We start from the raw sequence: 16,139 nt of genomic DNA, 5'->3' as shown, positions 1-16,139 counted from the left end.
CCAAGAAAGAAGTGAATGACTTATCAGTTTTGTTCCTTCTTAATTTTGGAGCTTTCGTGACTGCAGGAATTATTCTTTGGTTTTTTCGGTAAAGTCAAGTATAAAGATAAAACGTGCCGTTTAAGTCATCTGGAGTTGAAATATACAACACGTTTTGTTTCCATGCAGAGGAGATAGCCATGTTCAGAGCAATGTGCTTTTTTGTTGTGTTGCATTTGCTCGACTGTTCAAAGATCGTTTCAAATCTGCATCTATTGGAAGGATGAACACGAAGTGGGAAGGTTTTTGCAAAATCAGATGTTCTTGTACTCCAGAAGATTGTTGTACGGGGCCTGTCTGCTATAACCTACTTGATAACAACCCCAAAAATGCCTAAGTAAAGTTGATTTGTGACATGTTCCATTCTGCAAAGTTTTATAGACTTTGCTGCTGGTAGCAGATGTAGAGAGAACAACACCTGTCTACACTTAGTGTTCATGGAACTGTCTTAAGCGTATATATGCAGTGGGTTTTTTTTAAAATCCATTATATTAAGTTCATTTGCTTGCTTAGGACCATGCAAATGTTTCGGTCGTTTTTTAACCCACTTCCCGTCATCCAATCGAGCTGACATTTTGCACACAGACTCGTTGTGCGTGACAATTAATGTTCGTGAAACATTTTTTCCCAAATTTTACACTTTTTAGGGAATTTTTTTAATAAATATTTAATTACCAATTGCTTAATGGTGGCAGGCAATCATCTGACCCATAGGTGGCAGCCATCTCAAGCCAGAGGACAAGAGGACTCTAGCCGCCACGCATATAAAGGATTTATAGTGAAAAACTTTGTTTTTACGGGTAAATTTTTTGTTACAGGTAGGAACAACAGTTCCCCACTGCCCACCAGGGATTATGTGTCTGTCGTGCATAGCCCCTCCCACCGTGTAACACGCTCGCGGATTGGTTGAAGTGCGTCACGTGACCGCGAGCTTTCTGCCCAACCAAGTTCCTAGCTGGCCACTGTGAAGGAACGTGATTGTGCTGTGGATTCAGAAACCCGAGTTTGAGGGTGACGTCCGAACTGCTGATTGTTTGGGCGCTGACCACTGGTGAAGTACCCGTCTGGTCACTGCCTGCATCTTGGAGTGGATTGAACAAGGGCTCTTGATATTATTGAGCTTTGATTAAAAGCCAAAAACCTTTAAAGTACAATTTCAGGAATTGTTTTTCTGGATAAACCGCTTGCAAAAAATATATCCAATGTTTGAGTTTGCATACGGAGCCCAAAACCACCTGTACGTTTTGCAATGTGCTTTATATTTTGTAGCAATCACTGCCTTTCATGTAAACTGGTACCAGGTGCATACAGCGCATGGGAACGTTCAATTCGAATGTGCAATTCCCTGGAATAGCCACAGTAGTGATTTGTTTAAACAAGTTTTGACAATAAAAACAACTCTCTTTGAACCGTTAACACGATCTTTTCTGACGGTGTTTTTTAATCCAATGTGGCGCGATAGAAATATTTTATTTACCGTCGTACACGGGTTGATATTGACGGAGCACAGGCGAGTATCACTTTGACGCTGTGGTGGATTGAGCGCAGATGTTTGCGTCGGGGGTAGCTGAGCGAATCGCCGTGTGGTAATGATGCCTCCAGGTGTGTCAACCGGGATGTTCTGTTCTGGATCGCAAACAACAAAGCACCTAACACTCACACACACACAGACTCCTACACACACCTAACACTCACACACACCTAACACTCACACACACCTAACACTCACACACACACAGACTCCTACACACACCTAACACTCACACACACCTAACACTCACACACACCTAACACTCACACACACCTAACACTCACACACACCTAACACTCACACACACACACCTAACACTCACACACACAGACTCCTACACACACCTAACACTCACACACCTAACACTCACACACACAGACTCCTACACACACACACACCTAACACTCACACACCTAACACTCACACACCTAACACTCACACACCTAACACTCACACACCTAACACACACACCTAACACTCACACACACCTAACACTTACACACACCTAACACTCACACACACCTAACACTTACACACACCTAACACTCACACACCTAACACACACACCTAACACTCACACACACCTAACACACACACACACCTAACACTCACACACACCTAACACTCACACACACCTAACACTTACACACACCTAACACTCACACACACCTAACACTCACACACACCTAACACACACACACACCTAACACTTACACACACCTAACACTCACACACCTAACACTTACACACACCTAACACTCACACACACCTAACACTCACACAGGTGACTGATGGATGAGCGCGAGCGGCGCTTTGTAAACTCACCTTCATCGTCTCCCTCGCCGACTCGCCGAGTGTTTGTGTTGTTGTTGTTGTTGGAAACGTCCCGACGTCAAATTGAAGCTTGGACGGGCGAGCCAAGGGAAGTTCCAGCAGCGGAAGAAGCTCGTCACGTTGCAGACACCGAGTGACGCGTACCACGTGACAGAGACGCCAACTCCCACGTGCCCTTGAATGCCCCTTCTCGGTTCAAGCGGCGCCCGTTCTACACGCACAAAAGTGTGATTTTGATGATGAACGAACGAAGGAGCAACGAATAAACAAAACCCGGACGACGCCGTGGCAAATCAGAGTTCTGTCTGCTGCCAATTCTCGTCGGCATCTCTCGCGCAACGCGGATCGCACTGCGCGCGTTCCTCGTCCGTGCCGGCCACACGGTTGATATCGGCAATAACGACGGAGCGAGACACGGAGCGAGATAAAATAGCCGCCTCCTATAATGTACGCTTCAACTAAAAAACAAGTATAACCCGTAAAAACAAAGTTTTTCACTATAAATCCTTTATATGCGTGGCCGCTAGAGTCCTCTCGTCCTCTGGCTTGAGATGACTGCCACCTATGGGTCAGATGATTGCATGCCACCATTAAGCAATTGGTAATTAAATGTATTTTTGTCCTAAAGTGTGTCAGTGTGTGTGTCAGGCTGTGTGTCAGTGTGTGTGTCAGTGTGGCGAGGAGTGGTGGTGCAGCGGTTAGCGCGCTGCACTACGAACCTGGATCCCCGAGTTATATTCCCGCTCACGGCCAAAACCAGTGACGATTACCTGAACCGGCACTGCGCCTCCCCCGGGTCGACTCAGCCTCAAATGAGTACCTGGTGCGGTGTGTAAACATCGCCACTGGGGAGATAAAGGCGGCCGGGCGTGGTGCTGGCCTCCCACCCCCTCCTCCACCGTTCCGGCCTTATAGGTGCTCGCTAACAGCACTTGCCCCAACAGCCTGTGCAGGCTACACGGGTGATCTTTGTCTTTGTGTCTTTGGCGCGCGCCCTAGTTGCCTGCGTCCCCAGAGACACTGCCCCATCCTCCACGATCGGCGTCGTATTGCGCCTTTTGGCGTCATCTGGTCCAACCCATGTGAGACTAGGCTCTAAGGAAAGCTGTCTCGGGTGTGGACCAATCAACTTCAAGGACCATGTGAGACTAGGCTCTAAGGAAAGCTGTCTCGGGTGTGGACCAATCAACTTCAAGGACCATGTGAGACTCGGCTCTAAGGAAAGCTGTCTCGGGTGTGGACCAATCAACTTCAAGGACAGTGCGTACATTATCAGAGTTGTGTTTTTTGTTTGTATTATGACTGCAGGTATTGTGGTCTATGCAAACATGACTCCTCTAAAAAGGTGTCAGTTTTGTTGCCAGAAGGGTAAAAAACCAATTATCATATTTTTACTGGCAAATGAGGTCCCCATAGTGTAGATGTTTGCCCCGAGCTCTCATACTCTGATGGTGGATTGTCTTTGAGTTGTGCGCCTTTTGGCGTCTTCTGGTCCAACCCATGTGAGACTGGGCTCTAAGGAAAGCTGGCGGGGGCAAGAGGTGGGCGTGGCTTGGCTTGGCTGGGGTAAGAGGTGGGCGTGGCTTGGCGGGGGAGATTGCAGTGACCCAAACCTTTGAGGGCTACGTCAACCTGGGCAATTATATCCACTGGGATGTGTTTGGGGCGACTGCAAAATTCAGCCCTCTAGCTAGTGTAGTGTAGTATGGAGGTATGACGTCATACGCGCTGAGGTGCGATGACGTCATGTCGTTGTGGGAGCCCAGGATGGTGAGCGGTTGAAGAGAGCCGAAGAGACAGCCAGGGGTAGTGCTCAAGAAGTCTGTAGAAGCCGGCTGTAGTTACGGGAGGTGCTGCTCTCCTTGGTCGGAAGGTGTTGGCTGAACCCCTGTCCTGACTCGAGTGTGAGAGCCCTTAGAGACAGCCCAGGCTAGCAGCAGATAGAGCCAAGGGTCCACGTGAAGGACCGGGTGTAGGGCACCTACCCCTGGTGTTACTTACCACCTTCATTGTTAATAAACCGGCGCAAGCCCTTACCTGAAGACCTGCCTCCACGTCGTCATTCACTACACAACACAATGTGGGACATCGATGTACACAGATATGAACAAGATCAGCAGACAAGACGTCTTTCATTTATTCGGTCTCTCCACGAAACAAAGGAACGTTTTACACAAAATATAAATCCCACGGCCTTCTGCGAGTCCATGACTACTACAGCATTGGTTCAGTGCAAGGCAGCTGTGGACCGGTTCTTGTGCACGATGTCTCAACAGCAGTCAGGGCTTGCTTCAACCCACGGTTGTCAACATCCAGACGTTAATCAGAAGGACCATGTCTTGTCCTAGTTCACCAACATAAGACGTCATACAAAATCCTAATTAGCGTTGGGTAGAATGTATCTACTCAATGTGCTCTGCCTTGTAACTGAATACAAAATTGTAAAAAAAATGCGTTTTCAATGTGCTCTTAAAATTACCTCCTTGCTATGAAAGAATTCAGACTTTACATATTTCATTTATCGATCTCTCCACGAAACAAAGGAATGTTTTAAACTATAACCATCACGGCCTTCTGGGAGTGCATCATTGATTCAGTGCAAGCCACCTATGGACCCTTATTGGTGCACAGCGTCTCAACAGCAGCCGGGCTTGCTTCAACCAATGGTTATGAACCTCCAGACAAGGAGCATTTCTCGTCCTAGATGACAAAGTCTCTGTCAACACGTAATACAAAATTATAATTCGTGTTGTAGAGAATGTATCTCCTCTACGTGTAACTTTTAAGCGTTATGCCTTGTAACTGACGGATAATCCGAGTGTGCTCGCTATTTCAAATACGATGAGTTGCTCCAGAGACAGATGCTTCCTGAAACACAAAAATACCCTTTGACCTGTATCACAAATCAACGGGTCTCACCTGAGTTATCTGTACAGGTTACTTGCAAAACACACTGTGTCCTAACATCACTTATTCAATGTTTGACCCTTGTAAATAAAATGTTGCATGTACACACAACATCAAACAAGTGTTCATTCTAAATTGACGGGCATTTTAACATAATTTCATTACTGCAGTGAAATACACTGCATCAGATAACATCTTATTAAGAAGTTATTTAAAAAAAAATGCACTGTCTGCCTAACAGTGGATGTAAAACATACTTTTGTGTCATTCAACACGAGGCCATTGCATGCTGGCGTCCAAGTCAAAATGTAGCAATATCTAAACATCGTGAATGCTTGAGGGCTTGTTGGCTCTCGCTCCTGGTCAGGGATCTACCCAACACACAGGTCCACAAAGATTGGCCGCGCTTACCCTGCAGGTTGAACCTAGGAACTGAGTGTTCAACTTCGCATTATTTTCATTAAAGGCCTGTGACAAAGGTGCATCTATTGGAGCGACATCGTCTCAAGCCGACACATCTACCGGGTAACCATTTCACTTTGTATTGTCTCGGAGGAAGTCCACCCACACCTCCACTTCCACAAACTGCTGGGAGTTGCCTCGCTCTGCCTCAGTCAGAATTCTCCTCCTGCTTCACGTTGCCACCATCGATGTGAAGGTCCCATTTTGGAGTTGAACCTTCATCTTCACATTTTACCTTCACTTCTTCGCACTTCACCATCACTTCTTCATATCCCACCTTCACCTCTTCATATTTCACCTTGATACCTTTAAAAGTGTCCAAGCTGGGATATTCTTCCGGTTCTTGTTTGATGAGGGATGGGCTCATTGCAGCACTTTGACTTTCACAAGCTGATTTCAGACTCCAGTCCTTGTGGATCTTCTGATGCGTGTGTCTTCTCTGGTGGACTTGAAGATTGGAAGAATCTGAAAACGCCTTTCCACACACACTGCACTTGAAGGGTTTCTCTCCCGTGTGTGTTCTCTGGTGTTTTACAAGAGTAAATGACTTTGCAAACGCCTTCCCACACACACTGCACTTAAAGGGTTTCTCTCCTGTGTGTGTTCTCTGGTGTTTTACAAGAGTAAATGACTTTGCAAACGCATTCCCACACACACTGCACTTAAAGGGTTTCTCTCCTGTGTGTGTTCTCTGGTGTGTTACAAGAGTAGATGAAAGTGCAAACGACTTCCCACACACACTGCACTTAAAGGGTTTCTCTCCTGTGTGTGTTCTCTGGTGTGTTATAAGAGTAGATGACTGTGCAAACGCCTTCCCACACACACTGCACTTGAAGGGTTTCTCTCCTGTGTGTGTTCTCTGGTGTATTACGAGATGATATAAAACAGAAAACGCCTTCCCACACAGAGTACACTTGAAGGGTTTCTCTCCCGTGTGTGTTCTCTGGTGTATTATAAGAGCAGATGACTTTGCAAACGCCTTCTCACACACACTGCACTTGAAGGGTTTCTCTCCCGTGTGTGTTCTCTGGTGTGTTACAAGAGTAGATGAAAGTGCAAACGCCTTCCCACACACACTGCACTTAAAGGGTTTCTCTCCCGTGTGAGTTCTCTGGTGTTTTACAAGAGTAAATGACTTTGCAAACGCCTTCCCACACACACTGCACTTAAAGGGTTTCTCTCCTGTGTGTGTTCTCTGGTGTTTTACAAGAGTAAATGACTTTGCAAACGCATTCCCACACACACTGCACTTAAAGGGTTTCTCTCCCGTGTGTGTTCTCTGGTGTGTTACAAGAGTAGATGAAAGTGCAAACGCCTTCCCACACACACTGCACTTGAAGGGTTTCTCTCCCGTGTGTGTTCTCTGGTGTGTTATGAGAGAAGATGACTGTGCAAATGCCTTTCCACACACACTGCACTTGAAGGGTTTCTCTCCCGTGTGTGTTCTCTGGTGTATTACGAGATGATATAAAACAGAAAATGCCTTCCCACACAGAGTACACTTGAAGGGTTTCTCTCCCGTGTGTGTTCTCTGGTGTATTATAAGAGCAGATGACTTTGCAAACGCCTTCTCACACACACTGCACTTGAAGGGTTTCTCTCCCGTGTGTGTTCTCTGGTGTGTTACAAGAGTAGATGAAAGTGCAAACGCCTTCCCACACACACTGCACTTGAAGGGTTTCTCTCCCGTGTGTGTTCTCTGGTGTGTTACAAGAGTAGATGACTGTGCAAACGCCTTCCCACACACACTGCACTTGAAGGGTTTCTCTCCCGTGTGTGTTCTCTGGTGTATTATAAGAGCAGATGACTTTGCAAACGCCTTCTCACACACACTGCACTTGAAGGGTTTCTCTCCCATGTGTGTTCTCTGGTGTATTTTAAGATCAAATGACCGTGCAAATGCCTTCCCACACACACTGCACTTGAAGGGTTTCTCTCCCGTGTGTGTTCTCTGGTGTATTTTAAGATCAAATGACCGTGCAAATACCTTCCCACACACACTGCACTTGAAGGGTTTCTCTCCCGTGTGTGTTCTCTGGTGGATCTGAAGAACTGATGGCCATGCAAACGTCTTCCCACACACACTGCACTTGAAGGGTTTCTCTCCCGTGTGTGTTCTCTGGTGCTGTGTCAATTTTCCAGTCGGATCCGTGCTGTATCCACGCTGGTCGCATTGTTGACTTGTCGTCCCAAGCTGTGCTGAGCGCCTTTGCTCCATCAGACCAAGCGACAGCTGCAGACAGAAAAAAATTATATCCACACCACCAACACGTCAGTATCGAGACACAGAGAAATAAAAAAACACAGTCACACGTGACTTACACGTCTATACTTATTCATATATTCATGATGCAGCGAAAAAGTTTCCTAAATTCATCACACGGGCTGCTATTGCACACAATGAGAGGGTGAATGGTCGTAAATATGCCTGGAAGCCCTCGTATCTTCTTAATGAATGTTAACCCAAAACTCCGAGCACACAATTTCGGCTGTCTGGCTACAAAAGAAATATTTATTAGAGCTAAATTCGGCTAACATAGCAAAGGGTGTTGGAAACAATCCTATTTGTGTTATGCAGAAATGCGTAAATTAATACTGGTAGGAACCTCCTGGTTACACCAGCCCACAGGGGATTGTTGTGTCCGTCGTGAAGGGGGGGGGCTGGGTGGAGAGGGTGGAGAGGGTGGGGAGGGGCTGGGTGGGGCTGGGTGGTGGGTGGGAGGGGTGGGGCTGGGTGGGGAGGGGCTGGTCACCCCGTGGTGCCCTTATAAAACTCAATGTTTAACCTACTCACGCCGGCTTGTGCCCGCCCTCACAGTCGGCATATGTGCGGAATACACCACGCCGCCGTTGACCCTGCAGGCCATTGAGCGAGCAACCCGACGTTCCTACCAGCTCCCTCCGCAGCAGCAGGAATGTTGTTCAGTGGCAACTTAGCGGTGTGAAGCCAGGCTCAGATGTCCTTGAATGATGGGATGAACAGATCTGACGTCAGCTGCTGCACGTGTGTGTGCTGTGCTAACTTCCTGTTTCCACTCTTATAAAGAGTTCCAGAGGAAAACTAAAATAAACTATTGTTTTGATACAACCTCCGTGTTCAACAGAGTTAATATACTTTACATTGTCACACACCATCTTTACACTGTCACACACTGATAGACTTTACTGCAAACACAAACTTGACACTGTCACACACAGTGCCATGGTAAACCGGTGGTGGTGTGGAGTTTACACCAGACACCCCGCCCCGGTTTTCCCCTCCACATTCAACATCAGCGTCTTTGACAGACAGACATTGACACACGGAGTCTTGGTTCTTTCGGTAAAGTCACGTAGATAGGAAATAAAAATAACAGATCATGAAATTAAATTAAAAAAACACCACTTGTGTTGCGATCGAAACGTCGTGGGTTTATTCTTTATTTGCAATTTTATTTAACATTATTATCTGTTATTTTTTTTATCTCCGTGACTTCACCGAAAGAACCAAGAATATGATTTGCTGCAGTTACGAAAGTTTTAAGTCAAAACACCGAGACACGCGTTGACAAAACCCACCTTGTGTCGTGGGCAGGTAGCTTCTGTAAACAAGAGCGTTACAGCAGCTCAGGCGGGCTTGGGCTGGTAAAAAAACGAAAAAAAAAACTGCGTTAATATCTACAATAAACCAAAGTGACAAAGTAGCGAGCCGCGTGAAGACAAATTAAACTTAAGGGAGGGAATTAAAGCAAACGCGACCAGGCGAGGGCAGGAGGCAAGGCCCCGCGTGTCTAGGCCCCGCGTTGTAAAGTTCCAACTTGGACATCGATTCACAAGCTGCTGCTGCTGCTGCTCTAGTGACATCCCTACGAGAGAGAGAGCGAGGCTCTAGCTTGGTAAACAACAACAACCACAACAACAACCACAACAACCACCACCACAACAACCACAACAACCGCCACGAGAATTTCTCACCTCAGATTTCAGTTCCCGCGCGGAGCGGCACCTTTCCGTTACCTCGTGACGTCACGCGGCAGCAGCAGGTGACATGACGTCACTCGCGGGGTACCAGGCAGTCCCCTCCCACAAGGAGCGGCTCTGTAACTCAGATAGATTATGTTAATGAGATACAATTGTCACGACGTTTCGGCCAAAACGCAAGCGGCCGTCTTCAGGTGAATAATATTAGTCGCGAAAGCCGACGTTACACAACCTGGTGGTGCCCTGCTCAAGTCCATTCATTTTATGTGTCACTGTAATTTGCATCTGTTGTCTTGGTTTTAATTCTCAAATCTTCTGATTGATCATTTTGTCCCTCGCTACGTTCGAAATCATTGCTTGCTCTGGCACACTTATATGCAATAAGCTGGATGTAAGCACAGTTCTGATATAAGCAACATTTCACTGGTGGAGATATTCACAGGGCACCTGATACAAGTGCACTTTGGATGGACTTGCATGCAAAACGTGCTTTTATCCAGCTCATACTGAAATACTATCATAACCCATTATTACTGAAACAATGACATGTAATTGTTCTAAACAATGTGCCAATTTTATATTCGGTAAACTTGACCGCAAACGCCTTTCTCTGGCAGTCGTAACAGCGCCCAGCAGACGGCGGCACTTTGACAGCCGCAAGCAGCGCTCCACATGGTCCAGTGCCGGAGATGGACATTCCACGTTCCTGCGCCGGGGGACCTGGTTCAGTGGGACAGCCGCTGGCGATGTGTATGCACCACGTGGTACAGGCTGACTATGTCCTGCTCGTTTCAGCAACCCCAGAGGCACGGACGGTGGTGATGACACCAATGCTGTTGCTCTTGACGTTGATGAGGATGTTGCTGCTGCTGATGATGATGATCCTGCTGATGAGGCACAGTCCGTGACCCGAACACGACTTGAACTCAACCTCGCAGTTGGGTGTTTCCAACTCTCTACAATATAACATCCTAGGTAATGTACGTAGTGCTGATAAGCAACTGGATTTCTATTGTCGTTTTGAGCTCCGTATGCTTAGATCGCTCCTGGTCACCCTTGCAAAAAGAGACGTTAAGTTTCAATTGATTCCTGGTGAAATTCAAGCGCTTGCGAATTTGAGACCTGAGTTTGACTCCCGGTCATGGAAATCGACAGTGGCGAATTGTATCGGAATAGGTGACGAGCCAAGCAACATCCCACCACCCCCCACGTCACTAGTTTGCACTGACCGGCGTGGTGAAGTATGGTCAAACTAACCCCATGACCGGCGAGGCCTTCATCCAACAGTGGACACAGAGCTGTACATTTCGAGTTAAAGCTTTCGTGACTGCAGGGATTCATATTCTTGGTTCGTTCGGTAAAGTCACATAGAAGGGAAATAATAAAATAATAGAAATATGAAACAATAAAAATTCTCACGACGTTTCGACTGCAACACAAGCAATCATCGTCAGGTGTGAAATCCACAGCAAGAAAATTTTAAAATTTAAAAAAAAAATTCTTGCTGTGGATTTCACATCTGACGATGATTGCTTGTGTTGCAGCAGTCGAAACGTCGTGAGAATTTTTATTGTTTTATATTTCTATTATTTTATTATTTCCCTTCTACGTGATGACTTTACCGAACGAACCAAGAAGATGAATCCCTGCAGTCACGAAAGAAGCTTTACATCGAAATCCTCCCAGGTCCGTCGCCATCTCTCGCGGCCCCAGTGCCGCGCTAATCGTCCGTCTCACTCCTCCCAACGCGCGCGGGCCGAGCTCAGACGAGACCGGGCGCATTCAGGGTGATACGGTCGTAGGCCATGCTTGCAGAGACATGACGCACATTCATATGTAAAAATCAAGATTCTACTCTACTGCGGGAGGTCAACACTCATGAAAACGTTTATTCTGGACTCCTGGTTGAGTCCCGAAAGAGTGGCATTAAACGTGCATAAATATATTATATATATATATTTATGCATGACAGACAGACAGACAAATAATCCCTGATGGGCAGTGTGGAACTGTTGTTCCTACCTGCTGTGTACACGATCACGTGACTTGAGGTAGCCAGGCAGACAGCCCCCTTCACTATCGGACCCTCCCCTAGGCCCCTCCCCTGACACCCCCCCCCCCCTCAGGCCCCTCTCCTGTCTCCCCCCTTCCTTAGGCCCCTCCCCTGACTGACCCTCCTCCCTTAGGCCCCTCCCCTCTCCGTACCGGCAGGAGGTCTCCACCAATCAAAGAGCTGTTTATATTATATATATATATTTATGCACGACAGACAGACAAAAAATCACTGATGGGCAGTGTGGAACATATTGTTCCTACCTATATAACGAAAAATCTGTTTAAATATTTACTAAGAACTCGTGATCCCAATTATTGAAACAACTACCAAAAGCATTTTTTAAACATGACTTGGTTCCACCGAGATTTGAACTCAGATCGCAGGATTCAAAGTCCTGAGTGCTAACCATTACACCATGGAACCTTCACACAGAAACCTTGTTACACAGTCAACACGAGAGTGGGTTCAATCAATTGAGGGTGGGGCTGGGTGGGGAGGGGCTGGGTGGGAGGGGCTGGGTGGGAGGGAAGGGGCTTGTGCCCGCCCTCACAGTGGGGCACATGTGCTGGGGCTCAATGTGCAGGATGAGTGTGTTTGCTGCCCCTCCAGTCACTTGCGACTCAGCAGCTCGCTGAGCATCTGGCTGTGACGCTGCTGAATGTGGAGCAGCTCTGCAAGAGAGGCGAACAGCTTCTTCTTGACACGACCGCCGCCATCAGCACCACCGGCAGTGTCAGCGTGGGCTGCGTGACGTCGTTTGGACGCTTGCCGAGGAGCAGCAGCAGCAGTAGCAGCAGCAGTAGCTTGCTCCGCTCGCTCCAGGTCATGTCCCAGCGGCTGCACCTGCAGCTGGTCCCACTGCAGCTTCTCCTGATCCAGCTTCTCCTGCTGCAGCTTCTCCTGCTGCAGCTGCAGCTTCTCCCACTGCAGCTGCAGCTTGTCCTGATCCAGGTCCAGCTTCTCCTGCTGCAGCTTCTCCTGCTGCAGCTGTAGCTTCTCCTGCTGCAGCTGCAGCTTGTCCTGATCCAGGTCCAGCTTCTCCTGCTGCAGCTGCAGCTTCTCCTGCTGCAGCTGCAGCTTCTCCTGCTGCAGCTGCAGCTTGTCCTGATCCAGGTCCAGCTTCTCCTGCTGCAGCTGTAGCTGGTCCCACTGCAGCTGCAGCTTCTCCTGCTGCAGAAGAGAACAAAGGAGCTCTAGGTAATACACTCCCATATTCATCATCATCCATCACCCATCATCATCATCATTCAGTAACAAGCGCCATCAGCAGCAGCAGCACCATCGCTGTCCTTGAAACTGATTGGTCCACACCAGAGACAGCTTTCTTTAGAGCCCAGGGCAATGCATACATGATCAGAGTATAGTTGTTTTTTTTGTTTGCATTTGACTGCAAGTTTTTGTGGTTAATGTCAACGTGATTCCTTGCAAAAGGTGTCAGTTTTGTTTGCCGGAAAAAAAGGGGAAAACGCCCATGAGTGTATGTGGGTACTGGTGTAGTGGTGTTAACTACTCGCTGTTCGCAAACTGTGAGAGCAGATCAATCAATCGGTCAGGGTCAAATGGGGTGAGGTAGGATCCAAACGCCAGATTGGGAAGGACCAATCGGAGGGTCCCGCAAGGTGGCCGGGGATTGGACAACCCGGCCACGAACAGGTATAAAAGCCGGAGCGCTGAGAGCTCTTGGCCAGTTCTGCTACACGAAGACCCAAGTCGGCCAAAGACGTCTAGGAGCCTGGACCAAGCCCTCCAGCCCTTATCAGGGCTAGGGCTCAGAGTAACCAGTGGTCGGGGAGAGATCCCCTAGGTCCAGCCAGAGGACGCTGGGAGAGCAGGGAGATTAGATAGCCTGCAAGGTCCGGAGGCTTGTACCTTCTGCGGGTAACGGGTGAGGGGACCATATACCCCTTAGTGTGATAGGGACTGTGTGTTAAGATAATAAATGGTGTGTGCCATAAAGAAGTTTAGAAGTCTGTCCTTACAATTCTAGATTTGAAGCTTTCGTGACTGCAATGATTCATATTCTTAGGTTTTTTCGGTAAAGTCACCAGGTAGGTAAAAACATTAAAAAGTAAAATAAAATAAAAAACGTCGTGATTTTTATTTTATTTTACTTTTTAATGTTTTTACCTACGTGACTTTACCGAAAAAACCTAAGAATCTGTCCTTACAACACTACACTGGCAAAGGAGGTCCCGTGATGTAATCAGGATGCCCCACCCCTCATCCCTCCTCACCACACCGAAGACAGCAGCAGCTGCTGCTGCTTCTGCTGGAGGAGGAGGTGTAGGTCGTCAAAATGTCATCGAAATCCCGGAGTCGGACAAACCGCACGGGGTGGTTGGACATCGCAATTGGCGGTTTTTAGAAACAAACAAAAATTCAACGGGAAAAGTTCGAAGCTTTGCTAGATCCATCTTCTTGGTTCTTTCGGTAAAGTCACGTAGAAGGGAAGTAATAAAATAATAAAAATAAAACATCATTATTTTATTATGTTTTATTTTTATTATTCTATTACTTCCCTTCTACGTGACTTTACCGAAAGAACCAAGAAGATGAATCCCTGCAGTCACGAAAGCTTTAAATCGAAACTTTGCTAGATCCTCAACCTCAGGATGCCAAATGATAACTCGATAACAAGGTGCACGGATTGCTGGCGATACAGACGGGGAACGGAGGTTAAAACCCTCGGAATCGCCTTGGGTAACAACTTCATGGTATATAGCACAGATGTTGGCCAAGCATTAACCAAATGGTAATTATTCTTTGGTTCTTTCGGTAAAGTCACGTATAAAGATAAAATAATAAATTAAATTAAATAATAGCATACGACGTTTCGATTGCAACACAAGCAATCATCAGGTATAAATTAAATAGAAACACAAATCTAGTCTACTTAGAAAAAAAATGTAATACAACAGAGAGTCGGATAACATAACAGTCAACACCCTACCTGGTTGATTACGTTCTTCCTGAGAATGCTAAATTTGAGAGAGAGACAGACATATAAGAGAGAGACAGACATATAAGCAGACAGATATCACAGAGTGATATCTGAGTGATATCTGTCTGCTTATATGTCTGTCTATATGTTTCTGGTTCTGTGTTTAATCTCTCTCTCAAATTTAGCATTCTCAGGAAGAACGTAATCAACCAGATAGGGTGTTGACTGTTATGTTATCCGACTCTCTGTTGTATTACATTACATTTCTAAGTATAATAGATTTGTGTTTCTATTTAATTTATACCTGATGATGATTGCTTGTGTTGCAATCGAAACGCGGTAGTATGCTAGTATTTAATTTATTTTATTATTTTATCTTTATACGTGACTTTACCGAAAGAACCAAAGAATAATTCCTGCAGTCACGAAAGCTCCAAATTAAGTTAAAATGGTAATTATGAAAGTATCAGGCCTGGGGTCGTTCACAAGAGATGCAATGCAACACAGGTCAATGCGACACACCACCAAGACACAATACATTCCATAGGATCAGAGCCTCTCCAACCACCTTTGTCTTCCCGCAGCTCACACAGCAGCACAGTAAGTCATTGTATGTAGGGGGGGGGGGGGCTCCCCCTAATATCAAACAGCACGCGAGGATGACTCTGAGCCGTGACGGGGGTGCTGTAGAAAACTGCTCGTGGCGCAACTTTGAGTCACTTGCAGAAGTCGAAACTGCGGACAGTGACACGGTACGGGAGATGGGGACGAGGCAGCAGGGGGAGAGAGAGATGGGGAGAGAGAGATGGGGAGAGAGACTTTAAAACAACTTTTATTGCCGCCAGCAGCAAAAGCACCGGAGGCGATTCCAATATGAAAAACAGTAACCAGCAAACGAAATAAAACAAACGTTACATATCGTTACAAATCCACGTGCTGTGGTGCTGAAAGCACCGCACACAACACAAAATAAAAAAGTCACGTGGTTGTGTGGCGAGAGAGAGATGGGGAGAGAGAGATGGGGAGAGAGAGATGGGGAGAGAGAGATGGGGAGAGAGAGATGGGGAGAGAGAGATGGGGAGAGAGAGATGGGGAGAGAGAGATGGGGAGAGAGAGAGAGAGAGATGGGGAGAGAGATGGGGAGAGAGAGAGATGGGGAGAGAGAGAGATGGGGGGCAAGGGGGTTATCAACTCACTTCCAGCGGAGATTTTAAATGTTCCATGGCTCCACCTGCTTGTTTTCACTTGAGAAGAGATGCCACCACCACCATCTATGTGTGTGTGTGAGGGGTGTCGTGTGACCATTGGGTGTTCAAAGTGCCCAAGCCCATCGCCTTAATTAGCTGAGTGGTTAATTGCTGTAGCAGGTGGCGCGTGAGTGTTTAAATGGTTTAGCCCATCCACGTGTC

General features: G+C 46.9%; 1 protein-coding gene and 1 non-coding gene across 2 annotated transcripts; both read right to left on the bottom strand.

The window, feature by feature from the left end:
• Positions 1–5,915: 5,915 nt before the first annotated feature.
• Positions 5,916–10,127, bottom strand: LOC133362014 (zinc finger protein ZFP2-like). Its single transcript, XM_061580982.1, has 3 exons — positions 9,728–10,127; positions 9,332–9,394; positions 5,916–8,006 (listed from the first exon to the last, which is right to left on the bottom strand). Exon 3 carries the CDS (start codon positions 7,989–7,991, stop codon positions 5,922–5,924), a length of 2,070 nt encoding a protein of 689 aa, XP_061436966.1. The 5' UTR covers positions 7,992–8,006; positions 9,332–9,394; positions 9,728–10,127; the 3' UTR covers positions 5,916–5,921.
• A 2,013-nt stretch (positions 10,128–12,140) lies between these two features.
• Positions 12,141–12,212, bottom strand: TRNAQ-UUG (transfer RNA glutamine (anticodon UUG)). Its single transcript has one exon. It is a non-coding gene; the product is annotated as a tRNA-Gln (tRNA).
• Positions 12,213–16,139: the final 3,927 nt, after the last annotated feature.

Source organism: Lethenteron reissneri, unplaced genomic scaffold (genome assembly GCF_015708825.2).
Source record: "Lethenteron reissneri isolate LAM-NWPU_2019-01 unplaced genomic scaffold, ASM1570882v1 scaffold_1330, whole genome shotgun sequence".
Classification (NCBI taxonomy): domain Eukaryota; kingdom Metazoa; phylum Chordata; class Hyperoartia; order Petromyzontiformes; family Petromyzontidae; genus Lethenteron; species Lethenteron reissneri.
Note: the sequence above shows the minus strand (reverse complement) of the source record. Positions and strands in the feature narration are given on the sequence as shown.